Genomic DNA, 13,644 nt, shown 5'->3' with positions numbered 1-13,644 from the left:
CTAACAACATATACATATTTTCCACCATAAAGAGTGAAGACATTATTCATCTATAAACCGGGATACATCTTTCCAGAATTTGTTTGTGTGGGAACATTTCAGGAAAAAGTGCACCAATATTTCAAGGATTATAATAACTAAAATGGTCAGAGCCCGACGCGTTCGGGTTACGTCGCAGGTAGAAAGGGAACTCCGTCTTAAACGTGAGTTCAAATGATTATATTCTATTTAACAAAAATATAGTTTTACTTATTTAATTAACATAGGTGATATTTAAATGTAAGCAACGTGACGCGAACAGCGGTAAAGTAAAAGGATAATGAACTCGTTACTCTTCCGGGTTCGTGCCTGTTCACTTCCGGGTCACAATGCTGATTTGTCAGATTTCCTGTGCGGTGCATGGTGGCATACTTGACAGGATAGCTGACGGCTCATTTAGAGAACTCAGCCGAATATATATTTATATTTTTAACCAGCCTTAAACAGAAGTGAAACGACCCGAAAGGGGGGCCAAGTGAACGTCGAGTGACCACGCTGGTTCTTCATACGCTTTCACCCCCTCTCGGCGTGTGTCATTCCTGGGGAGGGAAGAAAAAAAAAAAAAAGCTAGCTTCCCTCTTTTGAAAATGGCGGACGTGTCAAGCGAGAAGAGCCTGGACGACTTCTTCGCCAAACGGGACAAGAAGAAGAAGAAAGACAAGGGCAAGGCCAAGGAGTCCGCCGCCGCCTCCTCGACGGGCCTCAAAAAGACCAAGAAGGAGAATGAAAAGTCGTCTAAAGGCGACGGGCTGGACGCCAACATTGAAAAGGTAACGTGGTCGAGTCGTTGTCTGTAAATAGCCCGAACGGGTCATACAATCCTTCTCTTTGACACACAAAATGACGGGAAATGAACTTATAAGGAGTCCCGTTTGCTAAGTAATGGCGACGAGCTATCTAGCATATGCTCCTCCCGGCTCATGTGACGACCGGCTGCTAACCACCTCTTACTTTTTTAGCTGACACGCGTCGGCTTAACTTCGAAGAAGCACCTCGGCCTTAATTACTAGTTTTGCCGTCAAAGTAACTTATTAAACTGTTTTTAATCACCAAAAAAAAGGGGGAAAAGAAGGGCGAGTCGCCGCCATTTTAGTTGGTTTAGCCTCCCCACTAGGACGTCGTACAATGTGACACGAGTCCTCATTTTACGACGGTGAGCTAACCTGAGTGTTTACAGAAGTCACAACGTAAAAAAACAATATTAGAGCCTGATGGGTAGTAATTATTATTTTAAGACGAATCCAATGTTTGAGTAAAATTCCGATTGCTGATATACTGATTTAATTTAATAAAACTCACATATGTGTTCTAAACTTCATGACTATTCTGTCTATACATGTCTGTACTATGCCTACCGACAATAATCCTGTAATAAATTGTGGGGGAATAAATCTAAAATTAACAGTGTTAACTGAACGTGATAATGTCATTTAAGACGCTGCGCAAACTGGGTTATTATGCACTCTTGGGCTCCTCTGTGTCCGTGGTGTCGCGCTGGTGCGGAACTGCAATCTTAGTGATCAGTTTCTCCTTTCGGCCAGGAGGACGAAGAATGGAAGGAGTTTGAGCAGAAAGAAGTGGACTACAGTGGCCTGAGGCTCCAAGCGCTACAGATAAGGTGAGGTGGAAAGCGTCGCTTCGAAAGTGCGCAAATATGCCACTAATGTCAGATGTCGTTTTCCCAAGTGACGAGAAGGACGAAGAGGACTATGACGACGAAGAGCAGGATGAGGACGGGGAGGTCCTCATCGTCGCGGGCGGTGACAAAATGTCTGGCCCTTGGAACAAGTCCACTTCTGTTCCAGCTCCGGCTGCGCCGGTTGGTGAGTAGTAACCCTTCACTTACCGACTGGGATTCCATCTGAATCCAGGGATTAGAATTTTCTGCGGATTCGCAGGATTCTGAGTTTTTTCAGATGAAAATGTCATTTTTGTGAAACGTGTAAATCTGTTGAAAATTTTTTTGGGCAATCAAGACCGGCCGCCAGCATCTATCAGCAACGCTCGTCGTGAAATTAGTCTGTTTACATTAAATTTGGTGTTTATAATAACGACGGCATTCCAATTTCCGGTGGCATTTTGGTGGTGTTTTCACTGTGACGTTGACATTTTATAGAGAAGCATTCTGTTTACTATGCCATAGCTATGACTTGTAGACATGCGTACGCATGTTATCGAGCGGTCTGCACGTTTGTGAGTATGGCAAAAGTGTCGGATCGAAAAGATGAAGATCGTGCCGGCGAAATTGATGAAAACCACGGGATAAAAAAACTGTTTCAGATGGGCGTGGCTTGAAAAAAGTATAACCGTGCAGATAGGAATAAAAATGGTATCAACATGCCTAACCGAACATAATACAAAAAGTGGACGTTCCCGGCAAAGTGCTGTGCACCCTGCTTTCCAATATGATCAATTATGGAAACCGAGGAGCAAAAAAAATATCTGGGAGCATATCCAAACCAGGAAATGCAAAGGTTGACAACTGTTAATACGATGAGTCCTATCTGTAGCACTGGGCCTGGAAATCGTGCATTTTATTGCTCACTTATATTTCATGATTTCTCTCTCATATTTTATATAAACAAATTACTTGTGTACTTATTTCTGAAGTATAACTTGTAAGTGCAATAGTCTATTTGATAGAGATTTCACTCAGTTTACGTTTTTATGTCCAAATTGTTCATTCTCATCCCTGTGATTCTGTAGGAACGATAACCTTGAGCATCCGTATTCATTTTACATTCTGCTTATCCTCACGCGGGTCGCAGGCTTCCCGGAGCCTATTCCCGCTATCTCTGAGCAATAGGCGGGGTACACCCCAAACTGGTATTATTGGGTATTCTGCCATCCCGTGACTAAGCAGGGGGATGAAAATGTATTTTGCATTTTTTTTGGCATGTGGGCTGCAGGTATATCTGTTCTCCACTTGGGGTCGCCACCCTCACGTTCTACCCAATATTATCTGTGACTTCGAGTAACTTTACAAGCTGGGGCCTGGCATGGTGGGATTCAAAATGATATTTATTTTTCTTCCTTCTCCCCAGAGGACGTGGAGACGCCGGAGTCGAAGCCGTCGGGCGTCTACCGTCCCCCGGGCGCTCGCCTCACCTCATCCAAACGAGGCCACAACCAAGGACCACCGGAGATCTTCAGCGACGCCCAGTTCCCCTCTTTGATGGCCACCGGCAAGCACGTGGAGACGCGCAAGTAAGTCCAAGGACTGAGATTGGTCAGCGTTGCGTGTCAATTGCGACTGGGCCTGAATGGTAATAGGAAAAAAAAAAAAAAAAAACTGTGACTAATTGATGCCCGTTTTAATTGTAGAAAAATACTGCCAATTAGCAGTTTATGCTCACCAAATGAAACTACCAAAACCAAGATTACTCTTTGTTCAGAGTTTTTCAAAGTTTTTCTAGCTTTTTTTTCTTGCTTTTTTAAATTTTATATATATATATATATATATATATATATATAAACACACACACACACACACACAGGATTAGGATATTAGTTGGTTTTGACAGATAATTTTATTTTTTTTTTTTCTGCTTGCTGCCAGGGACCGTGAGATGGAAAAGACGTTTGAGGTGGTAAAGCACAAGGGCCGTGGCCGAGAGGACGGCAATGCCACTGCCGCCGTGCAGCACCTACAGCTGGAGAACCAGTACGCCGTCCTGGGGGACAAGTAAGACATGCGCACCGCGCCACCGCCGCAGCCGCCATTTGGCACACCTCCCCCACCAAACGACCCACCTCCGCCCGATGAGGAGAAAGGAAGCGAGTGGCGAAACGCCGCCAACTGCTAGTACTACTGCACCCACCAACACACGCACGCATATACACACACACACACACATGCACTTAATTCTTCACACCCAATGTTGATGTGGTTGGGAAGAGGGGACCCCTCGAGGGCGAGACTCATCAACTCCAAACAAGCTTGGGGCGGCGGTGAGGACTTTGTGGACCACGTGTGTCTCTGGACTTCATTGAGATGATTTTACAAACTTGTGTGTGGTGGGCATCTATTTTTCTGCGCTGTGGAGCACGGGGGGTGCGTTTGGGCTTTCAGGAGTACGTGGATGAGGGAACACGACCTCGACCACACGGACTCTGCTTCGTCCCCCCCGACCCCTCAACCCCACCCCCGGTAAATCCTGCTCCTGTCGCGGCAAACGGGATACGAGCTGTCGGGGTGATTAGCGCGCAAAGCGTCACCGCGGAGACTCGTACCTTTCCCTAATAAAGTGGCCTTACGGATACAAACGGCTCGGTCATCCCAGGAGGACTCGCTGCTCGTCGGAAGCGCTAGAGGTATAAATATATATACTTGAACTCCCCACGAAAGGAGGAAGAAGAAAACACACCAATTGATGTAGTTTGGAAGATTTCAACTGTTTCTCATATCAACTGTTTAGTTTTTCAGCCATTTCATTATCATCATCATTAGATCAACGCCGGCTTGAATGACACTTCCTTTATGTTACACCGAAAAAAGGTAAACCATTGAAATGCATTTTCTGCAGCTGATTTCAAATGATGGCTTTCATAATTTAAAAAAAAAAAATTCAACTCAGTTACCACAGTTGTCGCAGTTTTGCAAGTAAATTGACGAGGAATGAGTGTGTATTTGTGGTGGGGGGGGGTCAATTTCATAAAAATGATTCAATTGCTTGGATACTTGTGTGTGTGCAGTGGAAGTAGAAAATGTTTGAAGATGAGAGCCAACTTAAATAAAAGTGCTAATTATGAGCTTGTTTGTGGGTGAATTAAATATTTGTATGAAAACTCTTAACCAATTTTGAAAAATGTAGTAATAGTTGTGCCGCACGAACACATTTAAACACATTAAATATGTATAGAAGCAACAGAAATGACTTAAGTTTAGCTTTTAACTATCGCTGACTGGTCCCGGGACTTGTCGCAGTTCTCAATACCATTTATTTCCCAATTTTTTCATTTTATTTTTTTTAAATATACTTTTTTACTAAACTTGAAAACAGATCAATTCGACCTGCAACAAAATTGAGGTGTATTTTATTTAGATTTTTAAGAATGAGGAAAATTCATTTTTTTATCCCAGTATTTTTTTTTTCCCCTTTTGTTTTGAGTACTTGAAAGCCGCAAATTTGTAGCACAACATTTGAGTCTGTTTTAAATTTCACATTTATTGCATTGGCACGAAGGTGACCACAAAACTATTATATCTTGAAACTTTTATTGATTTTTGCACTTAAGTTCACATTCCTGCTCCTGTAAAATCGAGGCCTCTTGTTCCTTTCATCAGAAGTTGATTGAACATCAATCACCGTTCTGAGGATAGCACCTTTTTGATCGGAGGGAATCAACATACAAATATACTGTACACACATTCTTACAGGTAATCATCAAAAAATGCAGATGTTTTCCCTCAAACAAACATCCACCAAAAAACATTGTCCACATGGTGATTTATTATTTTTAGCTTTGTTGTTTTCTTGTCAATCAGTCGTTCCTCCTCCTCGTCTCTTTATATCGCTGCCGTCTCCTGCGCAGCGCACAGACAGTAAACGTAAGCGATGTTGCATCCTCCCACGCTTTTTTTGCCAGATACGCGGCCGTCGGAGCGGTTCCGACTTAGTCGTCCTTCTCCACGATGACCTCGCCGTGGAGCACCCGCCGCCTCTGCCGCAGCATGTGGAAGAAGAGCTGAGGGAACACTGAGCGCGGCGACGGAAACAAGTCAGTGTTGTAGTCAACGTACAACTGTCATTTATGACGCGGATACGTCCCCAACTCCCCAAAAACCTGACATTGACAAGTCTGCTTGTGAGTGTGAGCTGTAACCAACAGCAGCTCCCACACAAGTGTGCTTTTTATTTTTTCCCCCCCAAAGTGTTCATCCATCTATCCAGTTTCTTTGCCGCTTATCCTCACGAGGAGTGCCGGAGCCTATCCCAGCTCTCAACGGGCAGGAGGCGGGGTACACCCTGAACCGGTCGCCAGCCAATCACAGGGCACGGAGAGACAAACAGCAGCACTCACAGTCCCACCTAGGGGCAATTTATTTTGATGTTGGATGTTTTTGGGATGTGGGAGGAAACCGGAGTGCTCGGAGAAAACCCACGCAGGCACGGGGAGAACATGCAAACTCCACACAGGCGGGGCCGGCGATCGAACCCGGGTCCTCAGAACTGTGAGGCCAACACTTTACCAGCTGATCCACCGTTCCGCCTGTTCTGATTATTATTATTATTTTTTGGGGGGCTTGTGAACTTACACGGGATGTAAGACAGCATGATGACTACCAGGCAGTAGTAGTAGTCGAAGGACACGTTGTACTTATTGGGGAGCCTCATGGAGTACATCCCCGAGCGACGCACGAACGGCAGCGCCGAGTAGATGGTCAGCAGCTCGCCCATCACGCCCAGCGGGTACAGCACGATGAACAGGGTGTATCTGCGCACAAGCGTGTTAGCTATGTGGGTTTTTTTTTTTTTTTTTTTTTTTTTTTTTTCTCGCCAGCCGGTTTGCATGCAGCTGTTTTGGTTAGCAAAGAAGTCACAGTGGGATGAGCAGCAAGTGGCAAGCCGTGCAACGGTGGCGCCCCCACCTGGCCCATTTGATGAAGTATGGCAGGTGGTGGAGCAGGTTGAAGGTGTAGTAGGAATATCTGGTGATCTCCGTCAGGGTCCACACCACCAGGAAGAGGACAACGCTCTCTTCGTTCTGGATCTTCATCAAAGGACAAGCCCGGAGTTAGTCCTCAATTTCAGACTTTTTTTTTTTGGGGGGGGGGGTGTTTCCTCGCCTGTCTGATGCTGTTGGTGATGAACCACACCATGAAGATCCGCGAGCTCACTTGCACGCCGGTGACGATCACCGACGTCCTCACCAGGCCTACGGCGACAGCACTTAGTTAGGGCGGACATTTTAAGGCGCAAAGCGACCCGAGGTTAAAGACGTCACGTACCGATGGCGCAGTGTCCCACCTGCAAGACAAAATACATCAGACTAAAGTGGGAAGGATTGTATTCTCAAAATGTGACATTTTCCATCCATTCATTTTCATCTTCGCCGCTTATCCTCACGAGGGTCGCGGGGAATGCTGGAGCCTATCCCAGCTGTCAACGGGTAGGAGGCGGGGTACCACCTGGACCTGTTGCCAGCCAATCGCAAACAGCCGCACTCACAATCACATCTAGGGTCAATTTAGAGCGAAATGTTACATTATTGAATGTGTTTACTAATTGTTGTGCACTACTTTTGTACGAATAGTACCAAAATGCTGTATTTGAAGTCATCCATGACCGCAAAAATCACATTTCAGCCTTCAAGGATCTCATAACTGGTTAAGTGCAATTGCTACTAATTAGTGTTGCTTTTGTGACAAATTGCATTAAAAAAATTACAATCTTGAGGTCTTTAAATATTTGTTAAATCCACTTAAATTGTCAACATGTATAGTATAATTTTGCAACAAAATGTGAACAGTTTTTGACATGTTTTTGCTTCGATTCAAAGGACATTGTGGTGTGCGCACTTTGGCCACCTGGGGGCAGTACAACTCGTGCCTGTGAGTACTGTATTGTTATCCGTACTATTGTTTACATACATTTGTTTTTGTACTGCGTTCAAACAACCAATGCTTGCAAGTTTACAGCACAGCAATACCGATGTTATTCTTCAGCCTCTCCGTCGTTAAGCATAAAGCTAAACAGACTCGTCCAAGTTGTTGATGTGGTTTGATTCTCTTGGTTTGATGTTTAGTTTGACCATAAACATCAGATCAGGGTGGCAGTAACCAGCCTTGGAGCGTCCGTTCAAAAAAACCGTTGACTACCTTCTAGGCCGCTCGTGACGTTTACTGCTGTCATAGCTAGCGCGCTTAACGCTAACTTTTGCTTGAAAGAAAGGCAGGCTGTTTTTAATCTGGAGGCACAAAAGTGATCTTACCTCGACTAAAGCAAAAGTCTGGAAGAACTTGAGGGTCCTGGCTATACTTCGGTACAGACCCTTGTGTGTGCCTTTCTGCACGTAGAATCGCATCATCGCCATGCCCAAGACCAACCACCTGCGCCATTAACAAACAGACAATTCCAAAAATGTGAACCCGTTTTAACTCCAGAAGGAAAATAACCAAGATCTGTCACTACTGTGTTACAAAGTATCTTGTATGTAAAGCTTAAAGTAAGATTTTGGTTAATTGTGAATACCTCAGTTTTGTAATATCAGATTTAATAATGGTAGAGTTAGAATAAATGTCAAGCTCTTCACAAGACTGACATAACAGTTTACATTAAGTGCTGGCTCAAATAATGATCCCCCCCTCCCTGTTATTATTTTTATTAAGACAGTACTGGATGTATTTCCAGCATATGTAAGGGCGACACTTAAATGTAAGCGTCAGTGTTAAATAATATTCAAACTCCAAAGTGCCCATTGAGCATTTTCAGTGTCGCCTTCGTCGTCGCCGTCTAAACTTATACCAGCAGCCCCCGCGCGCGGCCCTTCACACTCCCCACCCTCCCCTGCTCGGCCCTATTTGGACACGCAGCGGCGCTCCATTCATTCCAGCGCCCCCCCCCCCAGCTGACCCCCTACCCGGCCGTCATGGCGATGTTGTAGAAGGTGAGCCACGCGGTAGCCACGGTGCCTTTGACGCCTTTCTTGTTGTTGTTTTCCTTCTCGTCCGCCGCCGCGCCGCCGTCCTCGTCGCTGGACGCCATGCTGGTGCCCGGGGCTGGGGTGGAGTGGTGCCGGACGACTGGGGGGGGGGGGCGGGGGCCTCGGGGCTGCGGGAAGTTAGATGACAGCTGGAGGCGGGGGCGGGGGGCTGCTCTCTGCAAGAGTTGGGGGTTGGGGGGGGCATGACAATCAAGTGTGCTGCCATCTAGTGGAAAAGTGAAACCTATAAAGCCGAATGCTGAGGAAAAAAAATGTTTTTTTTATTGATCAAAATGCACTCGAAGCTGATTTAAAAAAAAAATAAAAAAAATCATAACACACCCCACGGCACAAGATAATCGCTCAGGGTGACATCTGACGATCGGCCTGTGCTGCAAATCGGTACGCGTGTACCCCGCTAACGTGAACAGACACTCCACATCCTTGTCCGAGCTTTGTTTACCAGGCACACAATGGGGATCGCGCTGTAAGCAGTTTCGGGCCGGCGCTGCGTGGAACGTACTGGTGGCGGGGGCAGGGCGGACAGCGGCGGGGACCGCTCTCCGCCCCCCTGGGTCTCCCACCCCGGTGTCCTCGCAGCATGGGCTCGGGCCGGACGCTGAAGTTGGCGGTGTGCGAGGCGCTGCAGTTCGCCGGCCTGTGCGTGCCGCTCTTTGTGGTCATGCAGCGCTTCGCCGCCATCGTGGCCAAGGTCCAAGGTGAGGGGGGCACCGGCGGGGCCTACTGGCTCATCGTGGCCTCGTCGGTGGCTTACATCACGTCCGCCACCCTCCTGATCTGGGTGCCCCTCAAGTATATGGTGTTCGCCAAGAAGAGATTCCTGGTGGGGAGAAAGAAGTGGTGAGTGGCGGAGACGATCGCCGTCTTGCTCTTCCCGACCCGACTGACGTGTTTCCGTCCAGGAGGCCCGTGGCCCTCGTGTTTGTGGTCCTCTCCACGATGCCCTGCTTTGCCTTCCTCATCGCCAGCTCTGAGGTACCGCAATTGTTCCGTTTCTGTTGAGCTTGTCCTGAACGGGGTCACATGTCGGCTGGAGCTGAACCCAGCAAGCACCCAAAATTGCAAATAAAATATCAGCAAATTGTCATTTTTATGCACAGTTTGGAGTTTTCAGTTAACCTATATTGGCGATCTAATGTCTGGAAATAGATCAAATGTTTTTTTTTTTTTTTTTTAATATGTGGAATTTTCCAGCCATTTTTATGCTCTAAATGAATAGCAAGGAGAGCAGGCAGCGGGTCACATTGACCCGTGAGCATTTTTTAACGTACCAAAGAAAACGACGTAGCAGGAGGGATTCGTCGGCACCCAAATCTGCTACAAAGCGACTCCCCCCTGAGTCGAAGGTCTCAGCGCTACTGAAAACCTTTATTTATGCACGTAAGCTCCTTTGATTTAGAAGCCCTTTTGATTTTTTTTCCAGCAAAAGTTTCGTAATTACGACAGAAAGCGTGAAGGGTAATCTTGTAAAATGATTTGGAAATATTACAGTGTTTTGGGATACCCGACCCTTGTGAGGATAAGCGACTCAGAAAAAGGAAGCATGTATGATTTTAATATAGGTCATTTTAAGCATTTATCGGGAAGTGCCATCTGTGGGTTTTTGCGGATAGCGGGGGTTTACCAGGTACATGCATACATGTACCCCAAGCGGTGCTCAAGCGCCTGCCCTTTCACCCTGGGATGAAAAAAAAAAAAAAACCCTTTTGCTCTCGTTCTCCCCCCCCCCCATTAAACATCAGTATTGAAAACAAAATGCTATTGAGGTGTTTTGGTATTTGCACAACTTAATTTATTTAGTTAATTGGATGCACTTAAAATTTATAAGCGGGTGTGTCCACTTGTGTAACTCTATTATCTCAATTGTTTCTTTTTAGTTTTCCTCTTTTTTTTCCCCTCAATGGTACAAATAATTTTGGCAATTTTGCCTTTCTGGGGCTCGAGCAGCTCGCCCTTAAAAACATCTGCGCACGTGCCCGAGCTTTTATTGCGGCTCAGGCCAGTTGGCGGGATAAAAGCGATGACTTGTGAGCAGAAAATCCTCGGGGGGGATTCAAGTGTGAGGAGAAGAAGGTGCTGATAAGCAGCTGGGTTCCTCTTCCTGCGCCTCTTGTCACTTCATATGTCCACCAGGCACATTTTCACTTCCCGGTTGGCCCGATGCCCGGCGCTCGCTTTGCCGCTTTGCTTGGCCCAAACCGACCTTTTGCTCCTCTGCTTATCGGATGTTTGAGGAAAAATAAAAAATAACGCTGCGCTGATTACCGCTTGCTCGGCTTTGTTCTCAAGTCCTGACTCGGGCTTATGTCAAAAGCTGAATGGCTTTGGCCAGAGATTCACAACTTGTGGGTCAGGACCCAAAACCGGGTCACGGACCTGTAGTTAAAAAAATTACGTTTTGGGGGTTCCGCATGGCGTAAAAAACAGGTAATGCTGTTTTTTTTTGTGTATTGTATTGTAAATCTCGACCCCGGAAGTGTTTTTCATTGTAATATACATCCATACATTTTATGAGGCACTCATCCTCACAAGGTTCACTGGAGTGCCGGGAGCCCATCATCGGGCAGGAGGCGGGGCACACCCTGAACCGGTCGCCAGCCAATCGCAGGGCACATGGAGACAAACAGCCGGACTCACAATCACACCTAGGGACAATTTAGAGCACAGGTGTCAAACTCGAGGCCTGGGGCCCAGATTCGGCCCGCCATATGGTTTTATATGGCCCGCGACGGCAAATCATGCGTGTTAACTTCCAGGATTTTTGTTAAAATTTCAAGTTGCCATGTCAAAAATGCCAACTTACTCCAAGCATTTTTATGTTACCAAACATGAACAGTAGTTGAAAAGTTGAATTTTTTTTTTTTTTTTTTTTCTCTCCCCCGCGCAGGTCCAGATCCGCCACAAGCTGCGTCACGACGACTTCGGCGAGCTTCCCGTGTCCCTCATCCTTTTCTCGCTTATCTGCATGGACGTCGTGGAAAGGATGCGCCACTGCAGGCTGACAGGCCGGGGTGAGCTCGCGCGTACCCGCCGCGCCGTCACGTTCGCGGAAATAATGGCAGCGGTTTGCTTTTGTGTGCTGGGGGGAAAAAAATGCGCTGAGTCTACAAGTTGCTAGCTAGCGGCAGAACTGGCCTCTGAGGAGGGACGCAAGTGTGACACAGACTTCTCCCACCTTGTTATGTTGAAAGCAATTTTCTCAACACATATTTTTTTTAACTTCACAAACCGCCGGCGCAGACCATGTCGAATTGTCCGATTGCGGGTAGTTCAAAATTAGTAGCCGCTGCTGGCGGCTCGGTCATCTGGACGGGATCCCACCCTGGACGGAATGAGGTTTTCCGGACTGGTCCCCCCCATGGATGGAGAACGTCTCATGGCGAGTCTGGGAATGAGTTCCTCGCAAAGACCTGGATCAGGCGGCTGGGGAGTAAGAAGTCTGGCCTCAAGTCCTGATATCGCTTCCCAAGAACTGAAGAAGCCACTTAGATTAAAGAGGTCCAGTCCAGTTGCCACGATTAAGATCATTTCCGGGGCTTCTATTGTAGGATTTTTTTAAAGGATCTTTTGAGTACCAGTACGTAAAAGAGGCTACAGTTAGAGTGCAAAAGGCACAGGCGGACAGATTCCAGGTATTCTGGTCCAGATCTGGTTGATCTCCTTTCGCAGTTAGTGATAGTTGTTCCGGTTGTGTCTTCAGATAACGTCCTGGAGAGAGACGCCGACATCCCCTCCTCAGTGCTGACTCACGTGGAACAGGTCTCCCCCATATCCCCTGCCGTTCAGGGGTCCGGGATGACTGGCCCCGGAAGGGCCGGTCCCGCTTTACCCCCCGCGGCGTCGGCTGGGGCGACGGGCCAGCGGGGGGGCAACAGGACCCACAACAGCTCCAGCCGTAGACCGGAGACCAACGGCGCCGTCCCAGGGATTCCCGGCAACGCCAGGAGGGCATTGAGCGTTCCGGAATCCAGCCCCAGCGTGGCGCGCCCCCCCTCGGGCCCACTGCGGTTCCTGTGTGCTAGCGACACCCGCGCCGATGTCTTCGTGGACGGCTTCATGTTCTGGATGGACACGGCGGAGATGACGCGGGTGGCATCCCACCAGCTGGTTTGCTTCTCGGGGTGGGTGTCCCCCATTTACGTCTTCTGCTGCCTGTCCTGCCTGCGGGTGGTGGTCGCCCCCCACGACCCGCTTCTGTCCTTCCTGGGCGTCGTCCTCCAGGACCTGCCCTTCCTGTTCGTGCGAGCCGGCCTGCTGGCCATCTTCGGTCTGGTCACGCCGGTGCTTTACCTGCTCAAGAATCTGCTGGTGTGCTTGGCCTTCATCTACTTCAACTTCATGACCAAGCTCAGGATCTTCAACACCCAGAGGATGTACTTTTAAACCCACCACTCCCCCCCCCCCCCCAAAAAGAAGTAGAACTTTTGTACATGTTTCTGCAGTGTAGCCCTGCAGTCGCCGCTTGAAAATGGACCGGAATCTTCACCCGGCCTAGCCACAACGTTTTGCAAATAAGTTACGTGACCGTTCACATGAATTGAAGGGGTGTTGCTGTTTTGGTTAGCAATTGAGTTCAAACGGGCTACGTGTCTGTGAGGTGAGGAAAATTATAATTAGTGTAATATAATAATAATTTTTGGAAAATGAGGGCTTTTAATGTATTTGAGGGAGATTTTTACTTGTGGATTTGTAGCTTCCTATTCACATTTGTAATAAATATTTATATTACATTTTGGACAAGTTTCGCCCTAGTTGAGTTCATAATGAGATTTGAGATTTATTTCATATCTGATTCTTCCGGGTCATTTAACACACCCCGGGTCGAATCGACCCGCAGAATGTAATGTGCTGGTTTCCTCGACTAAAAATGAACAGAACCCAAAAACGTGTGGAACCAAGAAACACAGCCAAATTGGTTTGATAACGAGAGTTAAGATT

At 47.2% G+C, this 13,644-nt stretch overlaps 3 protein-coding genes across 5 annotated transcripts; 2 read left to right on the top strand and 1 right to left on the bottom strand.

Annotated features, from left to right (window-relative positions):
- Positions 1-324: 324 nt before the first annotated feature.
- Positions 325-4,791, top strand: cdv3 (carnitine deficiency-associated gene expressed in ventricle 3). Of its 2 annotated transcripts, none has more exons than XM_061804926.1 (5): positions 325-809; positions 1,581-1,657; positions 1,726-1,862; positions 3,084-3,246; positions 3,599-4,791. In XM_061804926.1, exons 1-5 carry the CDS (start codon positions 627-629, stop codon positions 3,726-3,728), a joined length of 690 nt encoding a protein of 229 aa, XP_061660910.1. In that variant the 5' UTR covers positions 325-626; the 3' UTR covers positions 3,729-4,791. The 2 variants fall into 2 exon arrangements, with proteins under 2 accessions (XP_061660910.1, XP_061660911.1); XM_061804927.1 differs by having other exon boundaries at positions 326-809; positions 1,584-1,657.
- Positions 4,792-5,599: 808 nt separating this feature from the next.
- hacd1 (3-hydroxyacyl-CoA dehydratase 1) lies at positions 5,600-8,785 on the bottom strand. 2 transcript variants are annotated; one of them, XM_061804925.1, is made up of 7 exons: positions 8,623-8,785; positions 7,975-8,092; positions 6,992-7,010; positions 6,830-6,918; positions 6,632-6,753; positions 6,299-6,477; positions 5,600-5,738 (listed from the first exon to the last, which is right to left on the bottom strand). In XM_061804925.1, the coding sequence occupies exons 1-7, from the start codon at positions 8,745-8,747 to the stop codon at positions 5,656-5,658; spliced, it is 735 nt and encodes a 244-aa protein (XP_061660909.1). In that variant the 5' UTR covers positions 8,748-8,785; the 3' UTR covers positions 5,600-5,655. The 2 variants fall into 2 exon arrangements, with proteins under 2 accessions (XP_061660909.1, XP_061660908.1); XM_061804924.1 differs by lacking the exon at positions 5,600-5,738 and having other exon boundaries at positions 5,751-6,477.
- Positions 8,091-13,548, top strand: LOC133492559 (transmembrane protein 236-like). The gene is made up of 5 exons (XM_061804923.1): positions 8,091-8,649; positions 9,152-9,546; positions 9,609-9,681; positions 11,594-11,717; positions 12,407-13,548. Exons 2-5 carry the CDS (start codon positions 9,287-9,289, stop codon positions 13,087-13,089), a joined length of 1,140 nt encoding a protein of 379 aa, XP_061660907.1. The 5' UTR covers positions 8,091-8,649; positions 9,152-9,286; the 3' UTR covers positions 13,090-13,548.
- Positions 13,549-13,644: the final 96 nt, after the last annotated feature.

The sequence above is a fragment of the Syngnathoides biaculeatus genome, chromosome 19 (genome assembly GCF_019802595.1).
Source record: "Syngnathoides biaculeatus isolate LvHL_M chromosome 19, ASM1980259v1, whole genome shotgun sequence".
Taxonomy (NCBI): Eukaryota; Metazoa; Chordata; class Actinopteri; order Syngnathiformes; family Syngnathidae; genus Syngnathoides; species Syngnathoides biaculeatus.
This window is presented reverse-complemented; position numbering and strand designations above follow the sequence as displayed.

Coding starts and splice junctions, on each gene's coding strand:
- cdv3 (XM_061804926.1), top strand. CDS start 627: ATGGCGGACGTGTCAAGCGAGAAGAGCCTGGACGACTTCTTCGCCAAA. Junction 810..1,580: donor TGGACGCCAACATTGAAAAG/GTAACGTGGTCG, acceptor CCTTTCGGCCAG/GAGGACGAAGAATGGAAGGA. Junction 1,863..3,083: donor AGCTCCGGCTGCGCCGGTTG/GTGAGTAGTAAC, acceptor CCTTCTCCCCAG/AGGACGTGGAGACGCCGGAG.
- hacd1 (XM_061804924.1), bottom strand. CDS start 8,747: ATGGCGTCCAGCGACGAGGACGGCGGCGCGGCGGCGGACGAGAAGGAA. Junction 8,093..8,622: donor AACATCGCCATGACGGCCGG/GTAGGGGGTCAG, acceptor TTAATGGCGCAG/GTGGTTGGTCTTGGGCATGG. Junction 6,478..6,631: donor TACTTCATCAAATGGGCCAG/GTGGGGGCGCCA, acceptor GCTTGTGCGCAG/ATACACCCTGTTCATCGTGC.
- LOC133492559 (XM_061804923.1), top strand. CDS start 9,287: ATGGGCTCGGGCCGGACGCTGAAGTTGGCGGTGTGCGAGGCGCTGCAG. Junction 9,547..9,608: donor CTGGTGGGGAGAAAGAAGTG/GTGAGTGGCGGA, acceptor GTTTCCGTCCAG/GAGGCCCGTGGCCCTCGTGT. Junction 9,682..11,593: donor TCCTCATCGCCAGCTCTGAG/GTACCGCAATTG, acceptor TCCCCCGCGCAG/GTCCAGATCCGCCACAAGCT.